The sequence below is a fragment of the Ailuropoda melanoleuca genome, chromosome 2, assembly GCF_002007445.2.
Source record: "Ailuropoda melanoleuca isolate Jingjing chromosome 2, ASM200744v2, whole genome shotgun sequence".
Classification (NCBI taxonomy): Eukaryota; Metazoa; Chordata; class Mammalia; order Carnivora; family Ursidae; genus Ailuropoda; species Ailuropoda melanoleuca.
The window spans coordinates 62,146,883-62,163,118 of NC_048219.1; the positions used below are offsets into that span (position 1 = coordinate 62,146,883).

The following is a 16,236-nucleotide window of genomic DNA, read 5'->3' on the forward strand; positions in this document are numbered from 1 at the left end:
TATCCTCTTATGTCCTTATTTCTATCCTTACTTAGTTTAAATTTTTTTGTCTATCATTATATCACTTCCTTTACATATAGCCTCTTTTCCCTTGTCCCATATGAAATTTTTTTGTCTATCATTATATCACTTTCTTTACATACAGCCTCTTTTCCCTTGTCCCATTTGTCTTGTATGCATGTCAAACCCCCAAACCTTAAATCCAGCTCTTTGACTACTCTACTCCTGCATTCACACAATTAAATGGCAGGAGAAAAACACATGCTATTTGGTTTCACTTTAAATCATGGCCATGAACCTCAAGTGGGCATGTAGTGCTGTTAGTCATACTGTTTGCAAGTCATATGATATTTCCCTAGTCCCATTTACTCTGCTTCTCTTGTAGATTATTTCATACCTCCTTTTTGTTGAACCTTCAGCTGTTCTTCCCCCATCTTCATTCTCACTTGATGACCTTCCTTTATATTTCACTGAGAAAATCAAAGCAATTAGAACTTTCACAAACGGTTCCCACATCTATTCATTTAGTTGCATTTACACCATATGTTTTGTTTTTTTCCCCTGTTACTAATGGTGAACTGTCAGTGCTTCTAAAACCATAACCTCCACTAAATCAGTTTTCACCCTATTTCTTTTCTTCTATTGAGGGACGTTGCTCCAGCAGTTTTCACTTTCCCAAAAGAAGTTTCTTTTCTTTTCTTTTGGATCTTCTCATTGGTATATAAACATGATATTTTATCCCCACTTTAAAAATAACAGAAGCCTTTCCTGACCTCATTTCCCTTCCAGCTAACAGCTAGTACTCTAATGCTCTGCACCTTTTATATTAAAGCTCAAGAGTTATCTATTACACTGCCTCCACTTCCTCTCCTTCTAGTCTCAGTCTTTTTAAAAAATGAGATATAATTCACACACCTTAAAATTCACCCTTCTAAACTGTATAATTCAGTCGTTTTAGTGTATTTACAGTGTTTTGCAACTACCACCAGTCTCCAATTCCAGAATATTTTCACCATCTTAAAAAGAAATTCCATGCCCCCATGGTACACTGGGTGTTATACACAACTAATGGAGCATCGAACTTTACATCGGAATCTGGGGATGTACTGTATGGTGACTAACATAATATAATAAAAAATCATTTAAAAAAAAAAAGAAAGTATTTTCTCAACCTCCCCTTTCTCTTACCTCCCCCAACCCCATGGTGTATAATCAGCCACCCCTCACAACCCCGGGGCAGCAGCTCTTTCTGCCCACGGGTCCTGTCCCCGTGCTTTATTTAATAAACCACCAATTTTGCACCAAAAAAAAAAAAGAAAAAAGAAAAAAGAAATTCCATGCCCCCAGCAGTCACTTCCCACTCTCTCCTCTCCCAGTTCTTGGCAACCAATAATCTACTTTCTGTCTTTATGGTTTTGCCTATGCTGGGCATTTCATATAAATAGAATCATACAGTACATGCCCTTTTATGTCCAGCTTTTTAAACTTAGTGTGATATTTTCAAGGTTCATTGATGTTGTGCTGTTTATCAGTTGTTCATTTGTTTTCATGGCTGAATATTTAATTGTATGGTGGATAAAGAGTCATCACGACCATCTTCAGGTTTGATGATTTGCTAGGACTCATAGGACTCAGCATATAGTCATATTCTGGGCTGTGATTTATTACAAAAGAAATAAAGAGAAAAGGCATATGGAGCGAAGGCCACAGGAAACTAGGCACAAACTTCCAAGAGTCTTCTCCCAGTGGAGTCTCACAGGACATGCTTAGTTCCCCTAGTAACGAGTTATGGTAACACTTGTGAAATGTTGCCAACCAGGGGAGCTCATTAGAGGCTCAGTGCCCAGGGTTTTTACTAGGCGTTTGTCATGTAGGCACCCTGTGTCTATTGTGCATCCATATTCCAGACTCCTGGAAGGAAAGCAGGTGTTAAGCATAAACCATATTATTCGTATAAATAGTTCAGGCACAACGAGCCACAGTTGTCGTTTATAGAATGCCAGGAATACTCCTGAAATCATGTTCCCAGATACTAGCCAAGGGCCAACCTCATAATTAAGTCTTTTAAAAGATAGTAGTCAGGGCTGCTGTGTTATATCTCTTCTGTGCATATGGATATACCATATTTTGTTTATTCATTCATCAGTTGATAGACATTTGGGTTGTTTTGACTCTTTGGCTGTTATGAATAATTCTACTATGAACATTCATGTACTGATTTTTGTGTGAACATATGTTTTCATTTCTCTTGTGTTATATAGAAGTGAAATTGCTGGGTCATATGGTAAACTTTTGAGGAGATGCCAGACTCTTTTCCAAAGAGGCTACACCATTTTACATTCCTACCAGCATGTATGAGGATTACAATTTCTCTACATTACTGACAACACTAGTTATTATCTGTCATTTTGATTATAGTCACCATAGTGGATGTGAAGTGGTATCTCATTGTGATTTTGATTTGTACTTCTCTGATGGCTGTTGATGTTGAATATCTTTTCATGTGCATTTTGGCTATTATATATATTCTTTGGTAAGCTCTATTCACAATCTTTGCCCATTTTAAGTTGGGTCATTTGTCTTTATGTTATGGAATTGTAACGTTTATATTTTTAAATTCTTTATATATTTGATATTCTGTACATAGTCTCTATAAATGAATTTTATTCTGGGGCGCCTAGGTGGCTCAGTCGGTTAAATGTCTGCCTTTTGCTCAGGGCGTGATCCCAGGGTCCTGGGATTGAGCCCTGCATTGGGCTCCCTGCTCAGAGGGAAGTCTGCTTCTCTGTCTACCCCTACCCCCTGCTCATGTTCTCTTCCGTGTGTGTGTGCATGCGCACTTGTGTGTGCTCTGTCTCTCAAATTAATAAAATCTTTTTCAAAAAATATTTTTATTCTATATAAAAGGATTTTAAAATTCCTATATGTTTTAGATACAAGTCTCTTATCAGGCATGTGATTTGCAAACACTATCTCCCATTCTGTGAATTGTCTTTTAGCTTTCTTCATAGTGTCTTTCAAAGTACAAAAATGTATAATTTCTATCATTTTTCACTTTATTTCTCTTTTTTTTTTTTGTTACTTGTACTTTTGGTGTTATGTGTAAAAAAACCATTGCCTAATCCAAGGCCATGAAGATTTATACCTGTGTATACTTTTTTAGTTCTTACATTTAGATCTTTCACCTATTCTGAATTAATTTTTTTATATATTGTGAGGCTAGTATCCAGCTTTGGCCTTTTGTATTTGGATATCCAGTTGTCTCAACACCATCTTTTGAAGAGATTATTCTTTTCCTGTTGAATTGTCTGCACACCTGTAAAGGAAAAAAACACATTACTTTGTGTCTCCTTTACTTTTAATACTCTACTAATGGAATACTTCACTTCTGACCCTTCTGGTCACCAAATGTATACGAGTTTTCCCCCACACCAAGCAATTCTGAGATTCTCCAGATACCAGCTGGGTGTCCTACCCATTGAATTCAATTCTGACACTACCTGGAGATATTATTAGATCCCACAGGTTAAGAGTTCAGTCCCAGAAGATTGTCCCAAACCCTTTTCAGATGCCAGTTGCAAGTTGGGGTTGTTCTCTGTGCTTCTGACCAACCAGCTATGAATCGAAGGTTCCCATGACTCCTTTCTCAGGTTCAATTAATTTTCTAGAACACAGAACTGAGGAAAAGATTTTACTTACTAGATTGCCAATTCCACAGCCAGATGGAACACATGGAAAGGGCAAGTATGTGGGAAGGGGTGAGGAGCTCCCATGCCCTCCCTGGGTGCACCACTCTCTCAGCTCCTCCATGTGTTCACCAATCCACAGGTTCACCTAGTCCCTTCCTTCTTTTTTTTTTTTTTTTAACGGAGTTTTTTACGGGTTTTTACGGAGGCTTTATTACGTAGGCATGATGGATGAAATCATTGGCCATTGATGATTAATTCAAACTCTTTTGCCAGCCAGCCCCCATCCTTGGGGGCTTTCCAAATGTCACCTAGCTCATTAATATAAACTCTGCTGTGGTTCAAAGGGTTTGTTATGAATAAGAAAAGCCATCCATTCCACTTCTGTCTCTCTCAAGCTATTTCAGGAGCAGGGAACAAAGCTAAGTATTATAGCAAAAGATGTCTCTCTGGCTCTTGCATAGGAAATTACAAGGGTTTTAGGAGATATGTGCCAGGAACAGTGGACAGAGACCAAATATATATTTCATGTTATAAATCACAATATCACAACACTGTTGTCAAAAATTAGTTGACTCTATGTAGTTCTAAACACTCAGTTCTATTCCACTGATCTATATGTTTATCCTCATGCCAGTACCACACAGTGCAGATGACTGTAGATTTGTAGGAAGCATAGAATTTGGGAAGTGTGAATCCTCCATCTTTGTTCTTTGTCAAGATTGTTTTGACTATTCTGGGTCCCTTGCATTTCTATTTGAATTTGAGAACTGACTTTTAAACTTCTGCAGAAAAGTAGTTGAATTTTGATAGATATTACATTGAATTGAATCTGTAGAGCAATTCGGAGACTATTGCCATCTTAACAATATTAAATAATCTAGAATATGTTTCCCTTTATATAATTGCTTTCAGCATTGTTTTATAGCTTTGAGTGTACAAGTCTTTGCTTTTTTTGTGAGATACATTCTTAAGTATTTTATTTTTTTGATGTTATTATAAATGGTACTATTTTCTAATTTCGTTTTAGACTGTTGATTTCTAGTATTTAGAAATACAATTGATTTTTGCATACTGCTCTTGTATCCTGCAACCTTGTAGAACTTGTTTAACAAATAGGTTTTGGGGTGGATTACCAAGGATTTCTATATAAAGTTTGTCATTTGTAAATAGAGATAGCTTAACTTATTCCTTTCCAGTCCAGATACCTTTTATTTCTTTTTCTTGCTTAATCCCCTGGCTAGAGCCTCCAGTTAAATGTTGAATAGAAGTAATAAGAACAGGCAGGCATCCTTTCTGATCTTAGAAGGAAAGCTTTCAGTCTTGTACCATTTAATATGATGTTAGCTGTGGGTTTTTCATAGATGTTCTTTATCTGGTTGAGGTCATTCCTTCTATTCCTAGTTTGTTGAGTGTTTCATCATGACAGGGTGTTGGATTTTGTCAAATGCTTTTTCTGCATCTAGTGAGGTGATCATGTGGTTTTTGTCCTGTTGATATGGTATCTTAGTCCTGCTAAGAGGACTAAATTTAAAAGGTTTTATGAAGTCTTTGGGCTGCTCTAAAAAAATACTACAGACTGGGTGGCTTATAAACAACAAAAATTTATTTCTCATAGTTCTGGAGGGTGGAAGTCCAAGATTAGAGTGCCAGCGTGGTAGGATTCTGGTGAAGACCCTATTCTGGTTTGTAGATGCTGACTTCTCACTGTGCCCTCACATGGTGGAAGGAGGTGAGGGATCTTTTTGGAGCCTGTTTTATGAGGGCACTAATCCCATTCATGAGGGCTCCACTTAAGTAACCTCTCAAAGGCCTCACCTCCTCCTAATATCACATTGGGCATTAGTTTTCAACATAACAAATTTTGAGGGTCTACAAACATTCAGATGATAGCATGTGATGTATAACATTGATTTTCATTTGTTTAGCTACCCTTGAATTCCTGTGATAAACCCCAGTTGGTTATGGTTTATAATCCATATTTTTATATGTTGTTAGATTCAGTTTGCTATTACTTAGTAAGGAATTTTTTCATCTATATTAATAAGGAATATTAGTCTATGGTTTTCTTATGGTGTCTTTGCTTTTGTATCAGGGTAGTAATGGCCCCAGAATGAGTTAAGAAGTGTTCTGCTTTCTGTTTTTTGGAAAAGTTTGTGAAGGCTTGGTGTTATTTCTTTAAGCATTTGGTAGGTTCACCAGTGAAGCCTCCTGGACCTGGATTTTTCTTTGTGGGAAGTTTTTGATTACTAATTCAATCTCTGTAGTTGGTATAGGTCTGCTCAGATACTGTTTCTTCTTAAGTAAGGTTTAGTAGTCTGTATCTTTCTAGGAATTGTCCATTTTACCTAGGTTATTTAGTTTCATATCATTGTATATTCCTTTCTAACATTAAAATATTTTATAGACTACTTTTAAAACTTTCCGTTATTTGAGATCTTTTTCCAGTTAGTCGATAAAAATGGTTTTAAAATTATGTAGTTGTATTATATGAAAGCAGCACTTGGGAACTAGCTTTTAAGAATCAACAACATTATTTTCATTAATATTTTACATTTTCTTTTAGGATTGTATATTCATCAAACAGAAGCCTAAAAAACTATGAAGAGGAAATTCTTAGGAAAAAGATAGTAGAGAGGGGAGTACCACATAACAAACATGACTTCAGCTTTGAAAAGTGCACTGACAATGATGGAAGATCATCTGTAGAGTTCTTAGATAAAAAGTCATCTCATTGTTCTCTTCTGAAGCATGAGGTTCCAGACGATATCAGTGATGGAGAAGACAATTTAATTTCCACTGGTGAGGCATTTTTTGGGTGTATTTTAATAAAATTTTAATGTCATGATAGTAACTGTATTCTGATACAATTGTAGAAAAACATACTTTGAAAATCAACTTTACTGATTTCTTTTTTATTGGTGAATGAAATAAAAGTAAATGAAAGTAAATGGAATAAAAGTAAGTGAAAGTAAATTCTTTATGAGTAAGTGAAAGTAATAACTATAGTCAATGCCTAGTTTTCCCAAACAGTTGGAGATGGGGTTATTATGAATAAATACACATATAATTTTCAGTTCTCCTCTTAAGTCTGTACATGTCATCATCCTTATTCTAATTCACACCAATAAAAGCTTTAGCAGATTATAGATTCAGTTCTAACACAGTATATACATTACTTAAAAACAACATGCAACATAAAAATCACCATTATGTTTTGTCATGACACATAAAATCACTGACAATTTTGTTGTGACACATTTTAAAAAGATAGGGATCTAATAAAAATGGTATGGTTTTACACATGTTGAATTGTTAAGAAATACATAAATACTATAATAAATATGGTACCTGACTTTGAAAAAAAACTAATTTGTTTGTGGAAGTGGGTATCACAAGGGTTGCAGCTTGTGAACTATTGTGAATTGGCAGGAGGAGGATGTTAAGGATATAGGAATAAGTATAGTTAGATATAAGTATAGATGATATAGATAGAGATTAGTAATAGTAGATATTCTAACAGGAAACTCAAGATCTCTGGTCTGTTTATTACTTACAGAGCATCTTAGGACAAGCTCCCAACCCCCAGTCCCGACAAGGTTCAGTGGTGAGGGCCTGATGTTACCCTGCATGTGAAGTGGGATTGCATTGTAAGAGAGGAACACCAAAATTAGGAGACTTTGATAAGTTACTGGCAGATCTGATAGAGATAGAGAGGGAGGTAGGGTAGGAGGGGGAGGGGTCTTTACTTTGGAAGGTAAATTAGTCTTCCCTGGTGAAGGGAGAGTAAGGTAGCTTCACCACCCTGGAGTATAGGGAAATGGTTTTGAGGGGAAGAAAATCTGTAAATCTTTCTGGAACCTCACAGTATCTCTAGCCTTCAAGCATGGTTGTTCTTCAATTATTCTTTATCCAAATTTTGCAGTACTCTGCCCAGAAAGTATGCTCTGCCTCAGACCATACAGAAACACAAAAATATTCATAGAAAATGGTCTCCTAACAGTTGGTTATCTGAAATCAGATAGAAATTTGTAACACCAGATATGGAGGATGTGAGTCATAACATATGCAATGAACTGAGGTATCTGGTAGATGTTTAAGGTGTTTGTGTATGTTTTATGTATTCTTACATGGCTCCATTCAGCTGGGTGCAGTTTTTTTGCAGTGACCTAGTATTTCTTGTGAATGAGCTGCAAGGAAGTGAAATGCATGTAAGCAAATGAAAATTTTACATCATGTTCAAATTGTTCCCTAATATATCAGTTGTGTTAGATCAAACTGATATTTTCAAAACAAGCATTGTAGCAGAATTAAATGTATATGAAAGTATCTGTTAACTAAAGGATTTTATTACTGATATTTAGTACAACAATAATAATAAACTGATTTAAGCCCATTTAGAATCCTTGTATGTATGTTAACAACGTCTAACTATGGTGAATGAATGAATGGATGTCTCTTCTAGGCTTTGAAGTACATCTATTCATATAGTTTATCTCATTTAGTCTCCGATAACTCTAAGAAATGAGTGGCTATAGGCTGATTTTTATAGATGAGGACTCTAAAAGAGTATAAGGGACTTTCTCAAGGCCACACAGATATAGCAGTTGGACGAGCTGATATTTAGTACCCGTTTTTCCTGTTTCTCGTCTAGAGTTCTGCCACAGCCCCACAGCAGCCGATTAAAGTGGCCAGACATGTTGCAGATGTAAGTGAAAAGAGCTCATTTACCCCTTAGCACCCTGTCTTTTAACTACTTTCTCCATCCCCCCATGGAAAATCCCCATGTTTATCAGTTTAGCAGATACTTCCACATCTCACTAACTTCTTTGCAGGCTTTCCTACTGTCAGTGTCATCTTCCTTGAAACTTCCTGATTTGGCTCTTCCTCTGTCTCCTTCACTGGAATATCATCTTTCTACCCCTTAAATAATTGGTTTTCTCCCCTCTTTTTGAGCTTCATATCCAACCACTGACTAGACATATCTGTCTAAATATACCTTTAATATCTCAATATTTAATTTGTTCCAGACTGTCTTAATCATCTGTTTCCCATCTTAATCTGTTCTTAAGTACTCTATCATGTGAATTTTATCTCTATCTTTCTACTCACTCTTTTACCCTTCATAAATTATGTTCATGACCATGTCTGTTGATTTGTCTCCTTCATATTTTTTAAAGCTTATTTATTTACTTTATTTAAGTAATCTCTATATCCAACATTGGGCTTGGACTCACAACCCTAAGATCAAGAGTCTCATGCTTCTCCAGCTGAGCCAGCCAGGTGCCCCACCCTTAAATATTTTAAATACTTGACTTCTTTATCCTCCTGGCATTTCTTAATTTCAGGTCTTGCAATTTTCCTTGAGCATTTGCACCCCGGCTAATTGCCAGGCCTCTCATTGTGCCACCCTCCATTTATACCATGTAGAACAATATTTGTTAACTGCAGGTCTGATCACGGCACTCCCCTTATTAAAATTCTTCAATTATTTCCCATACCCTTAATATAAATCCCAAGTTCTTTGCAGTGACATAAGGAAATTTGTGAACTGGCTCTTGCCTAGAACTCTGCCACTTCTCCTCACAATCCCCTCCCACCCCTTGAGCTCTAGTCTTACTTATTTGGCGTTTCCCCCAAAGAACTACATTTTCTCAGCTCTGCGCTCTTGCACTTGCTATTTGTTCCTGGAGTGCCATTCTAATCATCACATATATTTTTTAAAGATTTTATTTTTAAGTAATCTCTATACCCAGCATGGGGCTTGACCTCACAACCCTGAGATCAAGAGTCACATGCTCTGCTGACTGAGCCAGCCAGGCGCCCCCTAATCATCACATTTTTAAATGGAAGATTGACTTCGCATTAGGTTTTGAATGTTTAACAGTGAACAAAACAAAGTGTTCCTGTCCTGCAGTCTAAGAGGAGATGTAGTCAGATGGATCATGCGCAGAGTGCAATGAGAGCACAGATAAGGCACATCTTACCTGGACTTAGCATCCAGAGAAAGCCACATAAAGGAAGTGATGTCTGAGTTGGATCTCAGGAAAAGAAGCAGGAGTTAACCAGGCAAAGAAAGTTTAGGGGAGAAGTATTCGAGGCAAAGGAAACAACATGCTTAGAGGCAGAGAGAGCTCACACACATAGCAAATTTTAAAGACTGGAACTAGTTTGTTGTGGGACTGGGGTGGAGTAAGGGACAAGAATGATCACAGTGAGAGATTAGCCTGGAGATATAACAGAATCCAGATCATTGAAAGCCTTTTCATAAAGGATGACCTTATTTCTTATTGTCCAAATTGGGATACTTTTGAAAGAGTGAAAAGTGCAGAGTTATTATTGTGGTCAGTAATTGTTCTGGGGCAACAAGCATTAACTGGGACTTGTCCCAGGCAAACCAAGACATGTGGTCACCTTCCTTGTAAGCCATTTTGGAGAGTTAGGGTGGTACTGTTTGGCAGGCTTATGGAGTATAAGCAGAACAAGGTTAAGGTAGTGTGAAATGATGACTTCAGCTTGAGGAACATTGAGTTTGGGGTTTCTCTGATTGTGGTTTATTTTTTTCTTCGCACCATTTCTGACATCAAAATGTGTGTGTGTTTTTTGCCCCCACACCAACTAATTCTCCAATACCAATTGGGTATCCAGCAATTGAATTCTGACACTAGGGGCTATCCTGTTATGCAGGGTAATAGTCATGTGCAGTCTTCACCCTGTCAGCCTGCCTTGGACAGCTGTGGCCCTCCAGGCTCAGAGAGCTCGGGCTAGTCCCCAACCACCTGCATAGTGAGAAGCCGGATTTTGTGGGGCATGGTATGCCATTGTAAGACTTTGGCTTTTACTATTAAAAAAAATGGAGAGAGCCATATGGTTTTGAACTGAGATGGATCATGGTTTGAATTGCATTTATAAAACATGCCTCTGTGGGGCTCAAGAGTGGTAGATGTGTTGGGAAGTTATTGTAGAGATCTAGGTGCGAGGTGATGATGGCTTGGACTGGGGTAACCATGGAGACACTGAGTCGTGGTTGGATTCTGGATCTCTCTTGACATTAGAGCCAATGATGACATTGTGGTTTATAAATATATAAATTTGTAAATTTGGTTGGTGGGTATCTGTCCCCAGTGACAGATTCTCACCAGATGTACTGACTAAAATTTCTCAACTGACAAAACTATGATATACAGTGTAGTAATTTTTTAAATATAAATGTGTTTTATATTTCACTTCTCATTTTCTGAATGGTGAATCTTTTAAAAATACTTGTTTTCTTTATTTTTTCTATACTGTGTATAGTAAAACTCACAGTATATATAGTTTAAACCTCACAGTAAGTGCTCCATAAATCCCATTGATTTTAGTTGTATATCTGTTGGTTCAAATGTCATTTTTACCAATAACTCATGAACAGGAATAGGAAGGAATTAGGTAATGAAAAAGGGTATCAAAATTGGAAAATTTTCTGACTTCCTATGTCAGATATTCACAAAGTAGCTTCAACTTTGGTGTATAATTTTGGTCTATATTTAATTGTAAGTCTATAGTAAAAGGTATATTTATATTTGAATTAAGTTGAAATTTATATTTCAAAGCAAGATATAGATGATTTTAATATTGTTTTATTTTGAATTTACCAGTTAAATATTGTAGTTACTTTTGCTCTCTCTTAGTAGCTAACAAGATAACTATGTGGAAAAACCTTTAGTTAATATTAAAACACAAATTTTTGGATATTTATAATAAAGAAACTATTTTTTAGTTTTGTTTTTCTCTTTTAAAGATAATTATGACTTGGATCCTGCATCTGAATTAGGAGAAGATTTATTGAAACTTTACGTGAAACATTGTTGCCCAGATATTGATATTTATGTTGATGGAAAAAGTTTTAAAGCTCACAGGTAAATAGGCACATGATTGATTTGGTGTCTTGGTTGTGAAAGTAAAATTTAAAAGGGTGGCTGTCTCTTCCTAGCACAGTGGTTTTCAAAGCTCTGATTCACAGAAGTCACAGGGGTTTCATGGTAATGCCTCAGGGGACCCATGACGGGAAGAGGTTGGACATCAGGCAGGGTTTTCTGCCTGCAGGTTCACATAGGTGCACATGCCCCCTTCCAGACATGTGCTCGTGTTTCAGCCAGAGCAGATCTCTGCTTTGTATTGGGCATGAACCTAAGATTTCATTAGAAGAAAATATTCTGTTGCCTAAAATAGGTTTGAAAGCCACTGTCACAGAAAATGTAATTTAATGCAGTTTTTAATTTCACAGGCATTATAGTATTGAAAATGATTATTTCTACATGAATGACATGTATTTTCTCTGGATGCATTTTGGCTCAATGTCTTTGATTCAGAATAGATATTCTTATGAATAGCATTGATTAGAAGGCTTAATATTTCAATGTACTTTTTAAAAACCATTATTATGCTTTAGAATTGGGTTGCTTAGGCTTTCTAGGCTTTTACATTTCAAATTAAAGCCTGCTCTTTTTTTCAAGTAACTAAAATCTGCTTAAAAGAAGAAAAAATTTTAATAAGTACAGATTTTCTTTTGGAACTCAAGGGAAAGAAGTACAGCTGGGCCTCACAATGGACAAGAAATGGAACCAGAAGACTGAGGAACCCAGCGTTTTTCTTTTTCCTCCCTCTCTTTGTGTTTCAGTTACAATGTTGATAAATTATTCTGGTGCTCCTGAAGAGGAAGAACCAGGTTATTTGCAGTGGCAAGAACAGGTCTTCTAGGTTCAAGGGTACACAATCTTAGTGAAATTAGCAGTAAATTTAGATTACAGGAATCTACCATGCCAACAGTAGTGATGTTTGTGCTCTCAAAAATCATATTGGCTTTGCCAGTTAATTGACAGCAGTACATTGCTAAACTCTAGGATTACCAGTTTCAAGCAGACTATTTACCATTCAGAATTTGAGCTTTTCTCTTGGGAACATGTATTTTGTAATTATAAGTACATACGTATGCACATTTTTCTAATTTTTATGAAATCTGCATTACATATAGTAGAATACAAGGTGTAATACAGATTTATTAATATATTTTACATATCATGGATATATATTTCCCAAATCGTGTGTGTATGTATGTTTGTTTGCTTCTTTGATTCTTTTTTTTGGGGGGGTGCAATTTTATTTTTAAAATTAACTTAACTTTATTTTGTGTTCAGGTTTTTCTTGAAACCACAGGGCATCATACCAAAGCTTTACTTATAGAGCCCTAAGGTTATTGTTGTCAAACAGGGAAAGCAAGACCTTGTGATGATTTGCAGTATACCCTCAAATAGTGTCTATATTTGGCCTCTCTGTGTGCTGCCTGACAGTGGACTATGTTTTAGGAGCTGGATCTAGAATATTAGGTTTGTATTCCAGGAGAGCTCTTGCTCATATTTCTGATTTATTTTGTTCACCTAGCAATAAAAAATAAGTATATATCAACTATAAAGGCAGTTTCCTGAGCATATGTTCCAAGAAGATCTGGCTTACGTTTTTCTACTTTGTTAGTAACTTATATGAGTTACAATGGCAAAATCTAAATCTCAATATTACCTTCCTAGTCCAAACTTGAATAACTCTCTGTTTAGTATATAATAATTTAATTATTCAATTTAAGGAATATTATGTCAGTAGTTCAGAAGACACACATTCACGTCATGTAGTTTAAAGCCGAACATCAGAACTTTCTGAATTACTTCCTGTTCTAAATGATCAATGTCAGCATTTTCCTAGTGATATGGCTAAAAATCCATTTGTGATATGGCTGTTTTAATTTTTAAATTATATGTACCTATATATTGAAAGATCAGTGCAAGTACTCATAAATACCAGAATTTATGATCAGCATTACATTCACATTAGGGCTCTATTTTATAACTGTTTAGTTTGCTAGTTTAATATGTCCAAATTGCTGTGGTAATGAGGTAATTTCTTCTTTTCTTGAGTCCCTGTCTTTCATGTTCTCTCTTCACAAACATCCCCGATACCTGGTTCTTCCAGGATTATCTTTCCTGTTGCTAGTTGCTCCGTCCAGTCTTTTTCTTGATCCCCAGCTTAATGCCTGGAGCCCTTGATATGCTGCAATACAGTCTGATGCCAAGCACTTCCTTGTAGTGGCACAATTAAGCCGAAGAAGTTATTTTATAACAGAGTGGTTAAGAGTGTGTGAACTGTGTGTGCAGCTGTTCTGCCTGGATTTGAATTCTAGCCCTACCGTCTTTTAGCTCTGTGAATTTGGGCAAGTCATTTAACCATTCTGTGCTTTAACATCCTCATCAAACATGGGTATTCTCAAAGTACTGGTCTCACAGGGTGATTATGAAGATTAGATTACTTTAAAGGACTATATAGGGGTTTGCTATCATCATCCAGACAATAGGCCTTTGATAACAAGCCTTTGTGTACATGGTAGCAACAAGCTGTATGCACTTATGTGGGGCAAGTAGAGAAATGTGGCTTGAATCACTTGCATTTCCCCCCAGTCCAAGGATGGGACAGCAGTATGCCTCCAGGAAAAGTCACATTTACTTTACTCTTCTCCATCTACACAGGCCTTTTCCCCTCTGTAGCATATTCTTCACTCTTCTCACATCTTTGTCCTTGTTTATCTTCAAAGAGATATTTGAGAGGAGGGGGGTTATATTAAAAGGAGAACCCCTCAGAGTGCATTGATCCTGTTTGTTAGTTATGTTACTCCTTTTCTGAGTATTGTTTCCTGGGACACTACTATACATTACCCTCTTTTGTAGACCTCTGTAACATTACTAACCTGCCTGAATTGTTCTCAACCACCAGATGAATACCATCTGGATATTGCACATTTCTGTTTTCCTTTATTTCCTCCTGTCATCTTCAGCTCATACCTGGCGCACTCTATTGTGGATCTCCCATTTTATGGCATTATTTAGTATTGTAGTGTTTCCTGAAAGAAATTGAATCTGTTCCATTTTTAAGATAGTCTGTTTGTTGCACTTCTGTGTTCCATAATTTCTTGGGCTGCTTTATTGAAAAAGCATCGTGGTGATTCCTGATTTTAGCTTTGACACTCAATCTGATAGCCTTTCTAAAATATCTTTCATTTCAGTGCCTGATATTATACCATTAGGCTTTCACTCATTGAGTTAAAGTGTTCAACTCCTTCTTTAGAATGTAGTTTTTTTCTAAATATTTAGCAAATTGGCACTCAGTGAGGAGGTCAATGTTCTAGCTTGTGCCATAGTATTAATCAGTTATATGTTCAGCTGAAAGCTTTTTCAGAAGTGTATAGTTTAGTAATTCAGAAGTCAGTCTTTCTGGGTTTAGATTCTGACTCCACCATTTGTGGAATGGTTGGGAAGTTGCTTGACGTTTTCAAGTCTCAATTTCTTTATCCATGAAAAGAATAATAATAGTAATTATAGCATAGGATGGCTGTGAGGATTGAATCAGGTAATGCACACAAAACACAATAGCTGGCACACTATAAGCTTTCAGTAAATGTTAGTTGCTGTAAATATGTATTAGGTTATCTGGAAGGGAGACACATTGTTGCCTGTTGTACCTGACCTTATGGTGGAGGTTGGCAAACTATGGCTCAAATCTGGTCACTGTTCTCTTAATGTAAAACAACGAAAGACAAGCATATGCAACAGTAACCTGTAAAGCCTGATATTTATATCTGATATTTATTATCTGTCCCTTTATAGAAAAAGTTTGCTGTCTTACTCAGATTGCTAGGCATAATGATATAATGGAATAATGAGAATAAAATTCCAAATTACTGTGCAATAAAGTGAGCCATTAACATCTTAATGTTAATTACTTTGTTAGTAATAAATGGTCAACCCTGTCCACTTGTGAGGTTTGATGTGGTAATAATAGAGGGAAAAGAGATAAAATTCCTCGGTGCCATAGGCCTTTGAGGGATGTTGCAGTGGGGAACCAAGCTAAAGGCTCTGGGTGCCTGAAAGGAAACAAACCACTTGCAGTAGAAGCTCCTTAACTGAACTTGACTAATAGTGCTCTTTTAGATATTTTCTATAGAACGTGCTAACAGCACAGTAGGCAGAACTGTCAAGGCTTAGGAGGCCCTTCTCTAGTGTACTTACACTTTTCCGTCCCTGTCATTGAGTTTGTGTCTTCCAAGAGTCATTAGGGTTGTTCCCAAGCTATTTAATGCCATTTAACTTCTTATTTTCACAGCATAACTTAATGAAATATCAAATAGACCAATGATGCAGGAAGTATGAAAGAGTTACTGTGGAGCACCTGGGTAGCACAGTTAGTTAAGTGTCTGATTCTTCGTTTTGGCTTGGGTCATGATCTCAGTGTCATGGGATCAAGCCTGAGTCAGGCTTTGCACTCAGCATGGAGTCTGCTTGAGATTTTCTCTCCCTCTCCCGCTCATGCTCTCTCTCTCTCTCTAAAATAAGTAAGTAACTCTTTTAAAAAATCATTTTAAAAAAGTTATTCCAGTGGAAACTAAAGTGAATGGGAAGATCTAATAAAGAAGAGACACTTTAAAAATTGCTATTGAATTTAGTATAGATGAACAATTGAAAAGTTAGAG

At 36.5% G+C, this 16,236-nt stretch overlaps 1 protein-coding gene across 4 annotated transcripts in view; it reads left to right on the forward strand.

Moving 5' to 3' along the window:
- BTBD8 (BTB domain containing 8) overlaps nucleotides 1–16,236 on the forward strand; it is a 65,269-nt gene that overhangs the window by 14,421 nt on the left and 34,612 nt on the right. For all 4 annotated transcript variants that reach the window (XM_034653896.1, XM_034653894.1, XM_034653897.1 and 1 more), the window contains 2 exons: nucleotides 6,253–6,488; nucleotides 11,467–11,584. In XM_034653896.1, coding sequence (XP_034509787.1) covers nucleotides 6,253–6,488; nucleotides 11,467–11,584 — 354 coding nt within the window. The remainder of the gene's footprint in view (nucleotides 1–6,252; nucleotides 6,489–11,466; nucleotides 11,585–16,236) is intronic.